General features: G+C 39.9%; 1 protein-coding gene and 1 long non-coding RNA gene across 10 annotated transcripts in view; one reads left to right on the top strand and one right to left on the bottom strand.

Moving 5' to 3' along the window:
- UGP2 (UDP-glucose pyrophosphorylase 2) overlaps positions 1–12,360 on the bottom strand; it is a 54,154-nt gene extending 41,794 nt beyond the window's left edge. For 3 of the 6 annotated variants that reach the window (XM_077958274.1, XM_015112486.2, XM_077958273.1), the window contains exon 1: positions 12,093–12,360. Coding sequence is in view for 1 of the 6 variants with exons in the window: in NM_001261518.1 (NP_001248447.1) it covers positions 11,080–11,098 (19 nt within the window). In the remaining 5 variants the exon portion in view is untranslated. 6 annotated transcript variants of the gene reach the window in all.
- A 631-nt stretch (positions 12,361–12,991) lies between these two features.
- Positions 12,992–20,218, top strand: part of LOC106992985 (uncharacterized) — a 143,969-nt gene continuing 136,742 nt past the window's right edge. For all 4 annotated transcript variants that reach the window (XR_013402760.1, XR_013402763.1, XR_013402761.1 and 1 more), the window contains exon 1: positions 12,992–13,287. This is a non-coding gene — a long non-coding RNA (uncharacterized LOC106992985). The remainder of the gene's footprint in view (positions 13,288–20,218) is intronic.

Genomic DNA, 20,218 nt, shown 5'->3' on the forward strand with positions numbered 1-20,218 from the left:
TTAACCTTGACACAAAGGCCCTAAATACCACACTCTCCTCCAAAAACATTTATATCAGAACCTCTTCTTATGTTCAATCAACAGACAAGATAATTTCCCACCACATAAAACTGGACTTACTAGACACTTTAAGTCAATTTCGGATAGAACAGGCTATAACTTTTTTCACAAGTTCCTCCTTTCCCCCCAATTTCCTAATTCTTCTTGTTCACAAGAACTAAAATTTCAACATCATGGGCTTTTTTATCCAGCTGGAGCCAAAAAAGAGAGAGGGATACAGTCAATCTGACAAGTGAATGTTTTTGTTTCTTAATTCATGGATCTCATTTCATATATTTCAGCAAGTAAGAGGTATACAAAATACCCTTCCCTGACACCCCGACACTGGCGCAAACAAAATAAGTACACAAGCTAGTTTCACAATGCACAGGCCATGGAAAAACCACAGGGAAGGCACTAAGAGCACCAAAGAAGTTGAAGAGCCATCCCCAGGCCACCTCCGTCTGATCAGTCCCAATCTTCCTGGAAAACCCACAATGAGAGATACTCAAAGTCAGAAAATTGGAGAGCCCGCTTAATCTTAAATCAGGAAATGACGTGTGATCCAAATAACCATAAAACCCCAAGAATTTAATGGCAACTGGAAATAATCAAGATAAAGCTATCTTGATTATTTCAAGATATAATCAAAAAATAATCAAGATAAAGCTGTCTCTCATCCTAAACTTTTTTCCTGAGCTCCAGGATCACATTCTTTACTGCCTTAAAGACTTCTGACACCTGGATACCCAGCTAGGTACCTCAAACTCAACATGTCCAAAACATGACTGATCATCCAAACTAAATTACTCTTTTTGCCCTCTCTGTTCCCCAAGGCATTAACATTTTCATAGAAACTAAGGTTTAAACCTCATAGTCACAGTTGGCTCTCCCCACCTTTCCCCTCGCATTGCACAATCCAATATCAAAACTTCTTAAATGATTGCCATAATTCCATTCACTGTTTTCCATTTCCATGACTGCTACCTTAACTCCCCTAGCATTTTTACTCTCCTAGTCATGACAACTGCTTTCTAACTAGTCTGCCCATCACTCTAATCTAATGGTGCCAAGGAGAATGGATGGATCTCCTTAAGCCGCAACCCCCATCATATCACTTCTCTTCCTTGTTTGATGAAATTCTCATTGCCTACAGAAATAAATACAAATTCCTTATCCAGGCATGTCTCAAAAGTCAAGCTGAAGTATCTTTTTGAGTAGACAAAGCTAATGAAAGTGTGAAAGCAGACTGCCTAAAGGCTGCAATTTCCTATTCCATTTGGGACATCTAGAATAGTGCTTCTAAAACTTTAATGTACACACAAATCACTTGGAGGCTGGTTAAAACACAGATTCCTGGGTAAGCTCCCAGAGAGATTCTGACTCAGTAGGTTTGGGGTGGGGAGGATATGCATATCTAATAACCAAACATTGCCAGTATGGCTTTGAGTAGCTCTGGTAGATTACACTCCATTTATCTTAACATATTTGTAACAGCCATATTCTTCATCCTTCTTGCTACTCCAATGCTATTCCGTCACCAACCCCCTGCCCCAATGCCCTGTGTTTCAGAGATGGCACCAGGCCCAGATTGGTCCAAAGCCTTCCTAGTGATTGGTTTAAGCATAAAACGTAATATGATTCTGGCCAGTGAGCCATAAGGGTATAATCTGTCAAAGAACTTTGGAGAAAGGTGTTCCTCACTCAAAAAAGACATATATCAGAAAAGACAGTATTTTTTCTGCTCACATAATGAGTATGTATCCACCCATCACCCCACATTTCTTCTGCCATGATTAGTGCCCTTGAAGGAAGCTGACTCAAGAATAAGGCAGATATGTCAAAGACAGCACAGCAGAAGGAAGGTCTGATAAGCTTTTGTACTGAATTAACCAACCCTGCATATCCCACTTCAGGATTTATGAGATAAAAAGACCCTCATTTTTGAAAGCCAAGTGAATTGGTATTTTTCTGCTCCATGAAGTTAAAAGCATCCTAACTATAAGATTGTTCTAAAACAAGCACTTCAAATACCACTCAATACTTTTAGAAAAGGGGAGGCAGAAATGAGAAAAAAAAAAAAAATAGAAAAATAAGAATGGCCCAGTATGAGTTCCAGAATAATGAGAATCATCCCAATCTCCAGAAAACCGCCCTGATCTCTCAGTACCCGAAGACTCAAACTGTTTTACTTGATTAGCTTCTGTCATTTTGATGGTGGTATTCCTAGTGCCCTAAGCAGTGGCTTCTGAACATTCAAAGAGGCCTGCCGTTCTATCACAACTGATTTGGGAGTTTTAATCATTCCTGTCTCTGTATTATGTCAAACACTCCTCAAAACCCCAATTCTTTAGTTAAATGTCTGTCTGCAATCCTAGAACATATTCTCTTGAGGGGGAAAAAACTATATTATGTCATGCAACTTTGTTTTCCCAAAACCTACCTTAGCACCTTGCACAGTATAGGTGCCTAATAATGGTATGTAATGAAACTGTAGATCACGACTTAAATACTCATATCATAGTAGTTTGAATAGCTCCTATTCACTTGTCAGAGTTCAGTTTAAATATTACCTGAGATTATCCTCCTAGAAATCTTTCTAAACTAAGTTACCTATTACATGCTCATATGCTAGGTCCTTGTACCTCTCCTTTATAACATCATACTTTTAAAAATTTATTCAATGTTTACCTTATCCAATAGACTGTAAATTCTGCAAAAGTGTATGTTTGTAATGTTCACAGCTATATTCCCACTGCCAAACACAGAGCCTGAGATATAGTAGATACTCACGTAACATTTATTGAGTAAGAGCCTATTATGATCCAGCTATGCTCTGGGTATACAGAATGCAAAGTCTAGTCTAGTGTAGGTAGTGCTTAATAAGACTATAGTGAAAGTGTACAAGAGCCATGATGTCTGGTCACAGAAAGGCAGAGTTAAGATAAGTACAGACTGTCATAAGTACTTGAAGCCCCAGTCCCTAAGGTTTCTCAAGCAGAGGCTGATTTATTAGTCAAGCATCAGGCATATGGTCAAAGAAGTTTCACACAAGTAGGTAGTCTAGATAAATGACTACTAAATTTCTTTTCAATTTTATTAACCAATATAAATGCCAATGTAATGTTTTTAGTAACTTTAGAGATTAAACAAAATTGGGCAATTTATGTTTATATTTAGTTTAATCTAGGGAAAAAATATAGAAAAAATATTCCAAGTCATTCAATGATATATTAAGAAAAGTAAATTCAATTAAATTGTATCTTATATGATTTTATGTGATCTTTTCATACTAAAATTATTAGACTGTCAACTATAATATGACTACACTGAGATATTTTTGGATGACTCAGCTTTACATTCATATGAATGCTTAATAAATGCTTTTTGATAACAAAAATAAAAGGATATCAGGCTTTCAAGAACTGTGGCAGCAACAAATATGCAGAGCAGGTTGCTAAATAAGATTTTTGGTAATCATGCAATGATTTACTTAAAAAAAAACTGCTACAATTTATATATAAACCAGACTTCTCATTAACAATTAAAATTAATCCTACTCTTATACAATAGAGTAGCTCTTAAAATCTCAAAGGAAAAAGAAAACACTACTTATGGAAAACAGAACATTCAGAGGAGATTTGTTAAATAATACCACTTTGTTTTATGTTTAATGGATGACTAGAAAGTCATTACAAAAGGCCCCACACTCCTTTGTTGAGAAGAAAAGAGGTATGACATGAAACCACAATGAAAAGCCAAAAAATGATCCGGTAGTCCTGCCCTGTAACTTGATATGAGTGCATTTAGAGAAACTTTTATGCTTAGAAGGGTTTTAAGGTCAGTGAGTCCAATTCCTTATTTTGGAGATAAAGAAACAGGGGCCCAGAGATGCTGACTTACCTAAGGACACAATGCCAAGCTGGAACTCAAACCCTGTTGCCTGGTGCCCTGTTTCTCCGTCTTCTGGAGCAAGGTCTCTCCTTTCTCAGTTACAGTGCATTTACATGGTTTACCACATCCAGGTGTTTGCCATCAAATGTGAATGAAAACCTGCAGCTCAACTATGTCTGCTATGTGAGGTTAAAACTACAATTAGAATAATACTTTCTTACTGCATCTCATACTCTTCAACTTCCTTATACACTGTGTTGTCTAAGCAATGAAAAAAATCGAAGAATGCTTTTATGCGTTCCATAAATATTTTATTACCAAGGCTAAGCATTTTGCCATTGGCACAAATAAACGCAAAACAGTGGATATAACTATGTTGTTCTGTTTTCCTGCGCTCTTTGGAAGTTTTAAAATTCTAGGCAGGCATATAACACAAATGAAATACTCTGCCAGAGCAGCAACTACAAGAAAATACAAACTCCAATCACATTGTCATTGTGGCCAAGGAGCAAGAAGAGCTACTGTCAAAGAAAGGATCCCCTAAAATAGTATTTTTACAATAGGTTGACTAGCAAGTAAAAAGGAGACTAAGCATAATACAATTAATTTCTGGTCCCACGAAGACAATGAATGGCTCTTTTTTTTAGGACACAAGCGAAATCACAAAGAAAGAGGGAATTCTCTTGATTTACACAGAAAAAAACTAACAGAAATATCTAAAAATGTTTAGAGAAATGAAACATTTTATTGTTTATGTACATTAACTGAGACAACATAGCCAATTTCTCCATGGTTCTCAAAAACAATCCTTAATTGTCAAAATGGATTGGGGGCACAATCGATTTCATTTGTTAATGACTGAGAAAAATAAACAACGGTACTGTTGGCAGAGGCAAAATTTGAGTCTTAGACAATTACTGTGCAACAAATTAAAGGAGATGCCTGCATCACTAATCAAGAAAACTGGGAAACAGCTTTCAAACAGAGTGTTATCTCTTTTCTCACACATAAGTCACCCAATCAAAAAACACAGTTTAATTTTCTCTGATAGCTTCATAAAGCCAACTTTTGAAGAATGTGTTATTAATAGAAGGATATATGCCTGGTAGTGGAATTTTAAATATCTAAGAAGTGGCTGGGCGCAGTGGCTCACACCTGTAATTCCAGCACTTTGGGAGGCCAAGGCAGGCAGATCACAAGGTCAGGAGTTCAAGACCAGCCTGGCCAACATGGTAAACCCGTCTCTACTAAAAACACAAAAATTAGCTGGGCATGGTGGTGTGCACCTATTAATTCCAGCTACTCGGGAGGCTGAGGCAGGAGAATCACTTGAACTTGGGAGGCGGAGGTTGTGGTGAGCCGAGATCACATCACTGCATTCCAGCCTGGGCAACAGAGCGAGACTCCGTCTCAATAAATAAATAAATAAATAAATAAGAAGTATGGTTTCAATCAATATTGTGCATGGGACAATCCATTTAATTACCAAGACCAAGATGGCCACAATTTCAAACACTATTATTCCAAATTCAAAATATGATATTTAGAAAAGAAATTGTAGGCTATGTCAAAAAGGCAACAGTCTTTAGAAAAACTCTGTCTTCTAAAAAGATTCTATCCAACCAAAAAGGTAGTAACTGAATCATATTTTCTCATCCATTAACTCCCAAGCCAGAAAACTTGCCCTACTAATTTATTCATATTGCTGGAATTTTCTCCAACAGTATAAATGCTGGACATCAGGATGAATGGTATTACAGAAAGTTAACATACTCTTCTTCATTTTCACAGATAATCCAGGTTGACTTTCAAATATCTGTTTAACTTTTCAGTAATTAATATGGCTAACTTTCTGAGAACTCATAATGCCTACACTTCTGCAAAAAACTTGGTGGGAACTAGGAAACTACAGTATATTTTCTTTTATTTGAAACACTTTCATTATTAAGCCAACTGATGTTCCTTACACAATCTAAGTATCCCATTACTTTAATTAAACTTGCTACAATTCATTTATGAAGGGAAAAATAATACATACTGACAAGGGAACAGTCTCTGTGAAGCAATATTACAAGAAAATACCTATGGACTAAAGTAACACCTTAGAGTAATTTCCTTTTAAGGTCATTTTTCAATTTATTCAGAATATTAAAATGGTACTCCCCAAAAGTATACCAGTTAATATTTCCAGTTTCTCAAATGTCTCTCATCAATTTTTTTTCCTCAATAGACTTTCACAAATGAAAATCATCCATCTTATTAGAAGAAAGGCTGAGTTAGCAAGAACAGGGACAATTTAACCACAGAGATTACAAGGTCCATGTTGGAAGACAGTCAACACTTTTCATCAGCTCAATTCTTCGTTTTAAATTTCTTTAGGATTTTTTTTTTTTTTACATTTATAACTGTGACCGAATTTAACTAAACCCTTCTTTTCAAACAACATAATAAATCTTAAATCAGATCTTTAAAAAATGAGGGGTATGCCCTGGTCATTATTTTCATGCCTCTTGTCCTTACTCAAATCCATGCCACTATCCCAGTGCTAAAAGTGTCCTCATCATCTAAATAATCAGCAACAGGCTAAATTTGGTTTAAGGATTTGGGAGGAACCAGGCCTCAGAATGCTTCTCATCTCTGTATTCCTCGGAGACCCCCCCCAGCCCCCCACCCAGTTATAATTAGCTCAGTAATCTTCCCTGGCTAGCTGCCATCTACCAAATAGGAGTCACCGAAAAAGTTACGAAAAGAATTTTAACAAATGGGAAAGCTGATAGGCCTCAAGCATGTTTTAAGTGACAGAGGTACTTAAATGGCTTTCCCTGAAATGTAAGTACATACCTTAATTTAAGAACATTAGGGGCATTTTTACATAATTTAGATAGATAATGGCATATTTAAAACCATTTTTTTTTAAAAAACAGTGCCTCTAATATTAGAGCATAAGCATCCATTATGGCTTTAGCTGGCTAGACAACATTAGTCTCTTCACTATTAATTAAGTTTCAAAACATTTAGAGTGATTACCCCAAAACTCTCAGAACTTTTTAAAAGCAAAATTCCAAATGGCACCCACTGACAAACCTGACAAAAACCCACAGCTGCTGATGACCCCCGCCCCTGGTACCTTCAACTATGACAGGGAGCCCCCTTTCTCACTCAGCTAGGGAACAGATTCATTTAAAAGAACTGGGGCCCTGGAACAATCCCTGGGGTAAGGAAAACCAGAAGCAGAAGAAATGTCACAAGCCAGCAGAAGGTGACTCAACAGCAGAATAGCTAGGAATTCTGTTGCAGATCCAGTAAAGAAAGGTCTTCCTAAGAGAAGGAATCTTAAGTGCCTGAGGGACAGAGACTTGGGGATGTGGCCAAAGAAACCTGAACCCTTTTTTGGCTAAGAAATATATACTAAGAACTCTCCTGCCTACCTAAATATTTTTATTAACTGAACATTTCCACCTAATAGTCTATGGTCAATGTGCTTGAGGATGGAGATACGCGGCTTTCCTGTAAAGCACAATGCCTAGATTCGGAGAAAGAGATACAAGCCAAGTAAAGCAACCATTCCATTACATTCAAAACAGGTGTACACAACACTTAGGTGTAATGCCCAGATCTGCTCAACTTCAGTGCCTACCATAAGGGATATGCCAGAAATCCTAATATAGTATATTATACATATAGTAAGAGCTCAAAAAAAAAATGTGTTCACTGTATTCAAAAGAAAACTGTTACCAACTTGTATTCAAGTTAAGCAGTTATAAAAACTAAAACCAAATTCACATTGTCCAAACTTTACCTTGCCCCACCCCTGCACATTTGTTTTTTTAACATAGTAACACCTAGGCCTGAACATGAAACCTGGAATAGGAAAATAAAGAACTGTCATACCTGCCTTTTTTTAGTTCTGTAGATGACATGTTATATTTCACGTGGCAATGCTATCTGAAAGGCCACCATTATTTCAGGAAAGAAAAGTAAAGTTGACTGGCCACCTAATATGTGCCCAGCACATCCACAGAGTTCATCTCATTTCAGCTTCTCAATAACCTTGAGGCATAAGCATTACTGCCCAATTTTTATCTAAGAAGAAACTGAGGTTTGAAAGTTATGTGTCTAAGATCACCTGCTAGTAACAGTATTCAAATCTAAGTCTGTACCCTTCCATCTTTCTCAACATCTATGTAATCTAAGAAGTGTTATAAAAACTACAACCAAAAATGTAAGATAACCTACTAAACAGTACATGGAAAGTGCTAAGTGGGCTTCTCATTTGTCAACCATGACAAATTCATTTAGAGTATCCACCACTTACAAAACACTGTTATTTCTCCCAAGGATATAATATTATCTTTGCCCAATGGGAACTGACAGTCTAGCTAGAGAAACAGGCCATTTCCACAGTTGTTAATGTTAGAAGCAACAAAAGATGTCAGGAAGGACAAGGGTTTTAGACACATTCACATAAGAATTTCAGTGCTGGGCGCTAGCAGCTCATACCTATAATCCCAGCACTTTGGGAGGCTGAGACTGGAAGATCACTTAAGGCCAGAAGTTTGAGACCAGTCTGAGAAACACAGGGAAAGTCCGTCTCTTTAAAAAAGGAGAAAAGTAGCCAGGCATGGTGGTGTGCACCTGTAGTCCCAGCTACTCAGGGGGCTGAGGTAGGGGAGATCAAGGCTGCAGTGAGCTGTGATCATACCACTGCACTCCAGCCTGGGCAACAAAGTGAGACCCTGCCTCAAAAAAAAAAAAAAAATTCAGTGATTTATACAAGCTGCGAACTTTGGACAAGATACTCAATTTTCCTCACCTGTAAGGGCAGGCTAAAAATCTACATCTCAGGACTCTTAATAAAGCTTAATGAGAAAATTCATGAAAAAAATAGTTAGAAACCTAACATTAGTTAACTCCCCTGTGAAGGAGCATGAACTACTAAGTGTCAGTGATTGGAAATATCAATATTTTCTGCAGCAAAGATAAAGAATTTGATTTGCTTAAAAAAAAAAAAATCAAAACCAAAATTTCCAACCCTTATACTTGAAAGCTCTTTTGTGGAGACAGCTGTGTCATTTGTCAATGAGGTTTATCATTTATAACAGCAGCAGAGTTAAACATGTAGAGGGCTCACACTGTACAAAATTTAAACAACGATAAACAGGAGCACATTCATGTCAAAAGATTTTGACGAGGTGTCATATTTTTGTGTAAAACTGCCCATCTTAAAAGGAAAACTACCATTTAAAGTAAAAATGTATGGCAACCATAGGCTATGGCACATGCCTAAATCCCATCTATTCAGGAGGCTAAGGCAGGAGGACAGCTTGAGCCCAGGGGCTTGAAGCTGTAGTGCACTATGATTGCTTCTGTGAATACCCACTGTACTCCAGCGTGGACAACACAGTAAGACCTTGACCAAAAAAAAAAAAAAGAAAAGAAAAGAAAGAAAGAAAGAAAAAGAAAAAATAAAAAAGGAAAGAAAAAAAAGTGGCTGGCAACTAAATGCAATCTGGTATCTAGGATTGAATCATGGCAACGGTAATCTGAACAAAGTCTTTAGTTAACAGTGATGTACCTATGTTAATTTCTAACTTTTGACAAATGTGCAACTTTTCTATAAATCCAGAAGTATTCCAAAATATAAAAAGTTTTTTTAAAAAAGTGGATGACAAAGTAATGACAAACATACACAGCATTCTTACCACTTGATTTTGAATCTCCTGAGGACAGTTGGCCTTACAAAGCAAAGGCTGTGAAATCAGTCAATGCTTGCCAATTCTGCAACCTATTCTAAAGCATAACTCTACATGGAACATCTTGGGTTATAGTATTTCTAACTTTTAAAGAGACGTAACTTGTCCACTTTTACCTAGCATATTCTTGCAAAATACCGCCTTTATGGTAACTGAATATTGTTATTACAAAACCAGTACGTTTCTAACAGTTCTGCCTTTCTCTTCTTGAATAAGACATTTACTCAATGAGAACATAAGCATCTCTTACCACATATAAGGTATAACATGAATTTGGAAGTCTAATAAAAAGTGACATTTCTGAGCTTAGTGCTAAAGACAAGCATAGTGTTCGATCTGTTTCGATAATAACACAAGCAGTCGAATTCTCTTTAATCTACCACACAAAATTTAAAGAAGACTCAATAAAGTGATATAGAACTCAGAAAGGCATTTTTATTCCCAGGGTCAAATGATGGCCATTACTGACACAACTTTTTTTTTTCCCAAAAGTACACCTACATTTATCAGGAAGCACAGTAAGTGTTTGTGAACTTTACTAGCTGTGTGTTCATCAAGATGGCTGAAGCTTTCACACACTGGAGCCTACAAGTAAAGAGTTTACTTGCATACCAGAAGGCAAATCTCATGCTACAAACTGGTGTCAAAGGTTTATGGCAGCACCAATTTCAATGAGTGCACCGTACACACATGCATTCATACACACAATGTCATTGATAATCTCAGTTGTGGCATTCCCTAACCCTTTTTTAATACACATGTGGAATTTAGAGGACAGTTTTCAAATTTGAAAGAAACCTTAATCATCTTTTCATAGTTCAAAAAGGGAAAAAAATAAACACAGCAATGCAGCAAAGTCATTTCTCCAGCTGAAATGACCTCCAGCTTCTTCGGGCTACTCCCGGTTTCGCAATAAGTGAATCTGAGACGCAAACCACGTACACACAAACGGAGTAGAAGCGAACACTAAAGCTTCCCCAACAGTCCCAGCAAAACCCACCTGGCCTTTCCCAATCCTCCCGCTTCCCCAGCCCTTCCCGTCTGCGTGCACGCACAGGTACCTTGACACAGACCAGGAAAAGAGAACAAGATTAATCAGCAGCCAAAATCCTGTTTTATCACTTACAGCCACTATCCAGAAGAGCGACAGTACTACTAACCTGATTTCAGGGAGGCAAAACTAAACCCAGCAGGGTACAGGAGCATAAATTATACGTGTCTGGAACGTCAACCCAGCAGCTCAAGGCAGCTCAGATGACAATTCAACGAAAAGGGTTTCGCAAATGTTATCTCAAATGAACATTTCCACTTCCAAACCACCCACCAACCTCTCCACTGTCAGTACCGAAATTCGGCTGAAGCAACTCGGGATATAAGCAGCAGCATTTCTTACCTTGTACAAATCTCGACATTTTAGGAGTTTAGTAAAATACTCCGGTTTTTTTTTTTTTTTTTTTTTTCTAGAGGAGTCACGCTATAGGGCAGGTCTCTCCTCCTCTCCCGCTTTAACAACCGACGTATTCTTTCTCCTCCTATATTTAACTACTTAAGGGAGTATTTATTAAAAGCCATTAAAACTGGCTCAAAAAAAAAAAAAAAAAAAAAAGGAAGAAAAAGAACAAGAGAAAGAAAAAGAAAAGAAAGAAATTCCTTCTCCAATTCCAAAAGATGGAAACTTGGTGCGACTGAGTCGACTTGGGAACTCCTAAGCTCCTGACACAAATGAGGGCCAGCTGGAGACTCCCGGAAAAGGTAAAACCACACGAACTTAAATTTCATCAATGAAAGAGGCGGACCTACAGCGGCTATTTCACCGCCCCCAAGTCCCCACGCCCTTCGGGGCTGGACTGCAGGAGGCACTGGCAGGCCGCGCCCCTAGCTGCCCCCTCCCCGCGCCGCCGTCCAGCCCCAAGCCGCTTCCCCGGAAAACCCCGGTTAACAGCGGCTCCCGCCCAAGCAGGGGTCGGGGAGGCGGGCGAGGCCGGCAAGCGGGGGCAGTGCAACCATTTTCACCAGCCATAAATATCCTGGGACTAGGAGGCGCTACCAATTCCACGCTCTGGCGGGCCGACCCGTCGGGGCCTCAGCTCCCTGCCTTCCCGCCTCGAGCAGTGAAACCTGGCCGCAGCTTTTCCTCGGGAAGGGCCGAAGGCTACGCTGCCCCTCCCCCGAGCGGACACTAAGGGGTAACCGGCTAGGGATAGACCCGTGCACCGGCGCGGGAGTCCCAAGGAAGGGCCCTGACCCTTCCCACATATTCTCGCCCCGCCTGCACTGCGCTCCTCAGAATCCCAAATTCCGCCTCTGAGACTACACAGCGGGCCAGCGAGAGGGGGAAAACACACCCATCCAGGGGATCGCCGGAAGCCCAACCCCGCCCCTCCTCAAGCCGCCAGCGAGACCCACCTTCCTCTTCCTTTAGCAGCTGGGAAATTGGGGGCGTTTATGGCGCCCCGGGAAGAAGGCTCGCAGGCTGAGAGAAAGTCACCTCTGAGGCGCCCTTCTCTCTCTCCCTCTTCCCTCACACATGCACACCTTGAGCCCCTCGCTAACGGTCGCAGCCCAGCTGCTAAGCCCCCCTTGTCCACCCGTCAGCCGGCTCCCGACACCCAAAGCCCCCACTTTCGCCTAAACACCTCCCCTCCCCCTCCATTAGGAGCAGCCCCTTCAATGCGGAAATGTCCCTGCCGCACAGACCGACAGGCGCAGCCACCAGTCAGGAGCCGAGGCGGACGCAGGCTCTGGCCAATGAGATGTGCGGAGGTGGCAAGGGGCGGGGCGTTGCGGCAATTGGGAGCTCGTCGGAGTTGGGCAATGAGCAGTACCCTGGGATCCCGCGCTTGGGAGCGGCCCCTACGGCGGCGTTGCGGCCAGGGAAGCCTCGCCGGTATATCTCAGTAAGGGAGAGCACCTGAGCACGACTGGTTATTTTTCCAATCGGTAAAAAGGTTCCCGCTGAGTAGGGACTGAAGAAAGCTCTGCGGATAGAGCCGGAGCTCCCCACAGCAGCTGTCCCGAGGGAGCCCAGACGATTCTCAGGGGACGCTTGCTCCCCTCATCACATCTGGTTGGGGGAAGGTGAGGATGCGTTAGGGAGTAGGCAGTGGCCTGTGTGGGGCCAGCTAACAAAAGGAGGGTTTAGGCGTTGAAAGTGACAAGTGAAGCCTCCCTCACCGGAACCACCACCATCCCCATTGCCCCAGTTCCTAATCCTGTAGAGATTTCTGCTGTAATAGGCATTTACTTTTCTATTCAACATGAAACTGGCTTAAGTTACTCGTCAAGAGGTGCTTTTCTTTTGGTAGATTCTTGAAGTCCTCAAGGAAAGAGGATGTTACACGGAACTTGATACCAGCCTGGGGACTGTTACAGGGCCAGCCCACGGCTTGTCAAATCACACCTGGTATCACCAACCCCACCTGCACCTAAGACTCAGTGCGCCTGGCAGCGAGTGCATTTCAGACTTTACATTTCCACTTTAAGACTCAAATAGCCGGCACCAGGACCGATGAATTGCCAGGCCTTCTCTTAAGTGCCTCCAATAAACGAGTACAGTAATTACAGAAGAGTTTGAGGCTTTGGGCAACACTAATCAACCAAGGTAAAGTGAGAATTTTTTAATGACTCATTGTCTAAACAAAGGGACTTTGATTTTTTGGTTCCACGTCTTCATATGGAAATGTTACTAGAACAACACAGAAAAGGCTAGTGAAATTTTGTTATACTAGAGAATGACAACCGTTGGTACTGTGTTTCTTACATGAAATCCAAAAAGATTACACTCGAAAACCTCTCGGCCATAAAACGAATTTTCCCCAAACAAAACCAAAGAAGTGTCTAAAATCCAGATGTCTACAGTTTAATTACAGCATTTGGAGACTGAAGATCTTAACAAAATCTCTGCATTCTTTGTTTACGGTACAAAAATTGTTCTAGCACTGAAAAAGCAGTCTTTACCAATGAGCATTAGTACCAAAATAAAATACTATCAAAAAGATTTGGGCCACATAGAGTTACCTAGCTTGCAAAAGATAAAGGACAATGAAGAGATTTATTTGTTGTTGTTTGTTTTGGTTTTGTTTTTGTTTTGGTTTTGAGACAGAGTCTTGCTCTGTTGCCCAGGCTGGAGTGCAATGGCACAGTCTAGGCTCACTGCAGCCTCCACCTCCCGGGTTCAAGTGATTCTCCTGCTTCAGCCTCCGGAGTAGCTGGGACCTCAGGCTCGTGCCACCACACCTGGCTACCACCTGGCTAATTTTTGTATTTTTAGTAGAGACGGGGTTTTGCCATGTTGGCCAGGCTGGTCTCAAACCCCGCCTCCCCACCCCACCCCCGACCTTGTGATCCGCCTCCCTCGGCCTCCCAAAGTGCTGGGATTACAGGCATTAGCCACCGTGCCTGGCGAGTTTTTAATTATACAAGGTTTATTATAAGAAAGGATGATCAGTTACTGTATTTTCTGCCTTCACAGAAGATTAAAGAGGAAATAGGTTTTAATTGCAGCAAGAGCATTTGTTAATACCTAAGAATGACATCTTGATTTATGAGTGATTAAATTTTGAGATATAGTACCAAAGGTTGTTGTACACTTGTTGCCTCAAGAACGCTCCAAAAAGTAACTAACTACCCATCTTCAGTGGTTACCCCTATAACTACTCAGTCACTAGTTCTTAGAGAAGTAGCACTCTGGAAGCCGAATTTCCAAATATTTCTAAACTACCTTATAAAATGAAATTTCTTTATACATCGGTATAAATTTAAATTTCTAACCCACAAACACTTTGTAAACGAGCTTCCCGTTCTCTCAGAGCCACTAAGAACAACCTCACTTGACAAATCATGTGACAATAGGAAAGAAAGAGGTGGAGTTCTTGATGGCCATGGAGCAAAGGCATGCTTAGAAAGCAGTTACCTATTTCCCTTTATGTATTTCAGTCATTGAAAAATTGCTTTCTCTGGGCAAGTGTGTGTATCTTTAATCCTTTTTTTCATAAGATACTACTCTGGAATATCCCTTGGAGGTGCATGATGTTGATAATCTGTATCATTAGAAATCTGTAACATCGGTAGATTTACAGATTTTACCTTTGCAGAAACTCGGGGTGGGGGGATCCAAAGAATGAAGATGGGGGCTGGTAAGAGTGTGTGCAGGGTTAAGGAGCTGGAGTGAAATGGATTGTGAATTAAAAAGAAAGCCTGGAAGCCAGTTTTTGTCTGGTTCCATATACGTCCATCCAAGGATGATACAAATTCTGCCTATAATTTCTTCCTTCTTTCTACTTTCCCATAGAAACTTGAGGAAACTCAGTTTGGTTTACCCAGTCCCATATCCTGAGATGTATAACAACTTCACCATATCTTTTTCCTTTGCTTTAGACAGGAACTTTCTATCAAGAACAAGGAAACCATGTGTGCGGTCCTATTTCTAAGCATCTTTTTTGGTGCCTTTTTAGAGTTAGTGCTTGGCACGGTGTCTGGTACATAGCGAACATTCCATAAGTGTATATTGAATGACCAGTTTAGTGCCACTAAATCATTTTAACTCACAATGTTGTATTCTACTCTCCACTCTTTTTTTTTTTTTTTTCTTTGAGATAAGAGTTTCACTCTGTCACCTAGGCTGGAGTGCAGTGGCGCGATATCGGCTCAATGCAGGCTCTGCCTCCTGAGTAGCTGGATTCTCCTGCCTCAGCCTCCCAAGTAGCCAGGATTATGAGTGCCCACCTGGCTAATTTTTGTATTTTTAGTAGAGACAGGGTTTCGGCGTGTTGGCCAGACTGGTCTCGAACTCCTGACCTCAGGTAATCCTCCCACCTTGGCCTCCCAAAGTGTGGGATTACAGTCTTAAGCCACAGGCCCACGCCTACTCTCTACTCTTTGAGAGCCATATAAAACATAAAAAGTTTATATTTAGAGATAAGGTTTTTTAAGTTTCAGTTATTTCCACCTAGGAGGTGAACCTGGGCCAAAGTATAAGAATAATAGCAGCAAATGTCCTGATGACTTTACAATAAGCTGTGCTAACTACCCATGAGCATTATCTAATAAGGAGTGGTTTAGGAATTGTTAAAGTATGAAATAAGTGTACAGATTATCAATGTGTGGTCTTTTATTTTTTTCTTGCCTGTCCTATCCTATCCTATCCTCTACATTCAAGAAAATAAGCAGTGTAGTTTGAGTGAATATGTAACAGACATAAAAATTTCTGTGTCATGCCCAACGTGTTTAGCCAAGAGACCAGGCAACAGTTATCCACTGGACTGTTGCCCATACTCAATATTGGCTCCCGTCTGTACCCATCTAAATCCTAGGCCACCCACATGAGAGAGGAAAAAGGGGCTACTGTTACTCAGTCAGCAGTTGCCAGTTACTGACTACATCTAACAATAGGGTATTTCACTTGAGTAAAAAGGTAACCAAACAGGCTTAACTGGAAAAAGATATCAAATTATATCTATGAGATGGACTACTAATGAACGAGTTGTTTAAAAATGAATGGGTTTCCAAATACTTGAGGAAGAGAAAGACTTCATTCTTTCCTGTTGCCAACACCCTGTTGTTAATGAACCAGGAAGTTTGCTGAAACAAGTTGTGAATTTAAATTATGAAATATCCTTCCGTTTGTTCACAGTATGATTTTTAAGTTATATTTGAGAGTTATATAACTTTTACATCAGAACAGTAGCAGTTATTTCAAATAACTGAGATGCTTTTTAAAAAATGAAGTTAGTTCACATTATGGATTGTGAATTAATGGTTCATAAACCAATCTTCTAAGTGGTTTTAAAAGTCATTAGGCTCCCAAGCATGTTTAATCAAAACATGCATTATGTTGTTCATGTTTATCAATAATTCCCCTCTAGATTCTCCTTTGAAAGTTGAAGGAAGCAGGTCCTTACTATTTTGTTTTCTGTTTAGTCTGTTCTGCATGTTCCCCAGAGGAGAGTGTTGGTGAGAAATGGTGACACCCATGAGGTTGTTGTATTTCTGTCATGTGCAAAACTGTATCTCCAAATCGTGCCCGCCCCTTTGATTATAGAGGCAGTAGAGCCATTCCCTTTAGTGAATAGGCCCAGGAATAAACATAAATGAATATCCTATATTGTCTCAGGGTTTTTAACAAGCATAGATTGTAATGTGATTATAATTTGAAAAGATTAAAAAACTCATAAGAAATAAACCATCTTTTACCGAACTCATAAATAGAATAAATATTATTTTGGTTTACTGTAGTGATATATGTATAGATGATCAGGTTACTTACTGACTTTGAAATCCTCATAGAGAAGAGCTGTGAAAGAGAAAAGCATTCAGTTTAATTCTATTTTTTCTCCCTCTTTCAACTATATTAAAGATTCCCTGTTGTACATTCCATCAAACGACTTTTGATGGTTTTCTGAACATCTCTGCCTCTGGTCTAGTTTATTAAATTTCCTGCCAGTGCCACCACTGGGAAGGGAAGGATAAAGAACTTCTGTTTCCTAACTTAGTCTCAGGGAATTTATTTTAAGCATTTCACACCCACCAATCTAACTAAATATTAAAAAGAATATTCTCAGCCGGGTGCAATGGCTCACACCTATAATCCCAGCACTTTGGGAGGCCAAGGCTGGTGGATCATCTAAGGTCAGGAGTTTGAGAGCAGCCTGGCCAACATGCTGAAACCCAGTCTCTATGAAAACTCAAAAATTAGCCGGGCTTGGTGGCAGGCGCCTGTAATCCTAGCTACTTGGGAGGCTAAGGCACAAAAATCACTTAAACCTGGGAAGCAGAGGTTGCAGTGAGCCGAGTTCGTGCCACTACACTCCAGCCTGGGCTACAGAACAAGACTTTGTCTCAAAAAATAAACATAAAATACAGAGAAGATTCTCAGGACTGCTCTTTGCTCTTTGGGTGAAGATTAAATAATTGAATAATTCTATGTCATTAAATGGATAATATGATTAGAGAATAAAAGGTAACTTTTTTCTCTCTAGAATGAAAAAGAGGAGGAATGTCATATTTAGAGAAAAAAACTACAGGAAAAATATGGAATGTTAATGTTAAGTTCTGGTGCCATTTTATTTTTTTAAATTTAATTTAATTTAATTTAATTTTTTTTTGGTTTTTTTGTTTTTTGTTTTTTTAGATCACACAGCTACTATGTGACAGAACCAGGATCTGAACTGAGGCTATCTGACTCCAAAAACCCACAGGGAGGAAAATTTTCTCCCTTTGGTTTCTGGAGGTTGATTTGTTGCCCCTCTCCATCAAAACAGGAGGAATGCAAATGGTCAGGCCTTTATCAGGGACAAGTAATCTCTTAATGACTGACGTTCTCTAGTAATACTGTCTTCTTCTTCTTCTTTTTTTTTTTTTTAAGATGGAGTCTCACTCTGTCGCCCAGGCTGGAGTGAAGTGGTGCAATCTTGGCTCACTGCAACCTCCGCCTCCTAAGTTCGAGCAATTCTCCTGCCTCAGTCTCCCAAGTAGTTGGGATTACAGGGGCCTGCCACCTCACCTGGCTAATTTCTGTATTTTTTTGGTAGAGACAGGGTTTCACTATGTTGGCCAGGCTTGTCTCAAACTCTTTACCTCAAGTGATCTGCCCACCTTGGCCTCCCAAAGTGCTGGGATTACAAGTGTGAGCCACCACACCTGACTTCTGGCGCCATTTTAAATTGCACTTCAATTTTTTTTTTAGTTTCAGTAAGAATACACAGCTTAAAAAAAAAATCCAGATAGTACCAAAATGCCAGTAATGAATAGCGGTACTTTTTTCTATAAAGTACTTTAAAATAATGGTGAAGCTTTAATTTGTAAAACATGCATGCATTGTTGGATCAGTCAGACCAGAACTACTTTGGATACCACAAAAAGGGCACTTCAGCTGCTCACAAAAAATATTCGATGTCTATGAAATCAGAGTTTCAGAGCCAGCAGAGCTGCACCATCCAGGACCTCCATGTTGGCTGCAATGTGCTGCGCACAGCCAAGGAGGTAGGTATTCCATTATCTGGACATCTACTTCAGGAACCAGCAGCTGAACATACCACTGTTCAGCTTGGATAAGAGGCCTTTGGAATTATTAGATGTTTTTCATCATCCACTCTCCCTGTAGAGGTGCTGTTCCTCTTGGCCACCTTCCAGGAAGCTCTGGTAAATGCTGCTAGCAGCTGGAATGCAACCAGGCCAGGGGCTCCCAACTTGTGTGTCCCAGGTCTGAAAGGATCAATATCATGCTTCACAGCTTTAAGTCATTCAAAACATATAATTAGAAAATTCTGGTCCATATTACCTCTCTCACAACTGCTGAGCAGCATATTAAAAAAAAAATGAGAATTTGGAGCAGAGAGCAGTACTGGAAGAAAGACAGAGGCCATTCTCAATTATCGATGACTTACAACAAGAGTTTGCAAAGAAAATGTTAAAGGTCAGCAACTTACTGAAGTTCTAGCTTTGCATGGATCTGTATAGCAACAAATTGAAAACAGACTATTTGAGTAATAGAAATAAATTTATTGAAGACTACTGTCTGAATTTGGAGCATCACAGACTGAGAGACTTTCAGCTGTTTGATATGTAAGCCTTTCTAACATAGACCAGCATGAGATGGAGACCAGATAAAGTCACAAATGGAGTAATAGGATAATGAAAGAAAAAAGAATACAGATAGACCTTTGCTTAAGCCATGTTAGGCTGAAGGTTTTACCAGTTTCCTAGTGAGAAGGAATAAAACAGTGCTAAAACCATATTGATAATTATTTGAAATTTGTGTGGTGTGTATGTGTGTATATATGTGTGTGTGTGTGTGTGTGTGTATATATATATGTTGGCATACGCTTACACATGTTCACATATTTGTTTATAATTTATATTCTTTCTTATTCTAAAAAGAATTTGAGGCCAAGCAAGGTGTATATATTCCTGATTAAGTTCATTGCTTAGTAAACTGACCATACTATAGTTCTTTCTATAGTGGAAATTCACTTTAGTCATTCTCATCTAAAATTCTTTTTCTTGTCTTTAGATTGTCATGTTAAAGAACCTTTTCTTATATTATTTTTTAAATGGCTTTTTCTCAACCCAGTGAACCCAAGTGATAACACTCTAGATTCTGGGTCTAGAAAGAGTTAGGAAGTAAGCAAAATTCCTCAACATTATGGGTGATATTCTAGATTATTCTAGGTATTCCTAGATATTCCTAGATATTCTAGGTATGCTATATATTACATGGTCAGTCTCTGAAACTGTAAACACTGAAGTCTCTTCAAAAGAATCTCCACAAAGTATGTACTATCATGTAAGGGTTGGTTGGTTGGTTTTAATTTATTGGTGTTTTTTCTGTTTTCGCATATTGGTGTCTAGGGAAGCAGAGGAGTACATTGGAAAAAGCAGAGTTTGGAAAATAGGTCTTGTTTTTTTTTTTTTTTTTTGAGACGGAGTCTCACTCTGTCCCCCTTGCTGGAGTGCAGTGGCTGGATCTCAGCTCACTGCAAGCTCCGCCTCCCGGGTTCAGGCCATTCTCCTGCCTCAGCCTCCCGAGTAGCTGG

The sequence above is a fragment of the Macaca mulatta genome, chromosome 13, assembly GCF_049350105.2.
Source record: "Macaca mulatta isolate MMU2019108-1 chromosome 13, T2T-MMU8v2.0, whole genome shotgun sequence".
NCBI lineage: Eukaryota > Metazoa > Chordata > Mammalia > Primates > Cercopithecidae > Macaca > Macaca mulatta.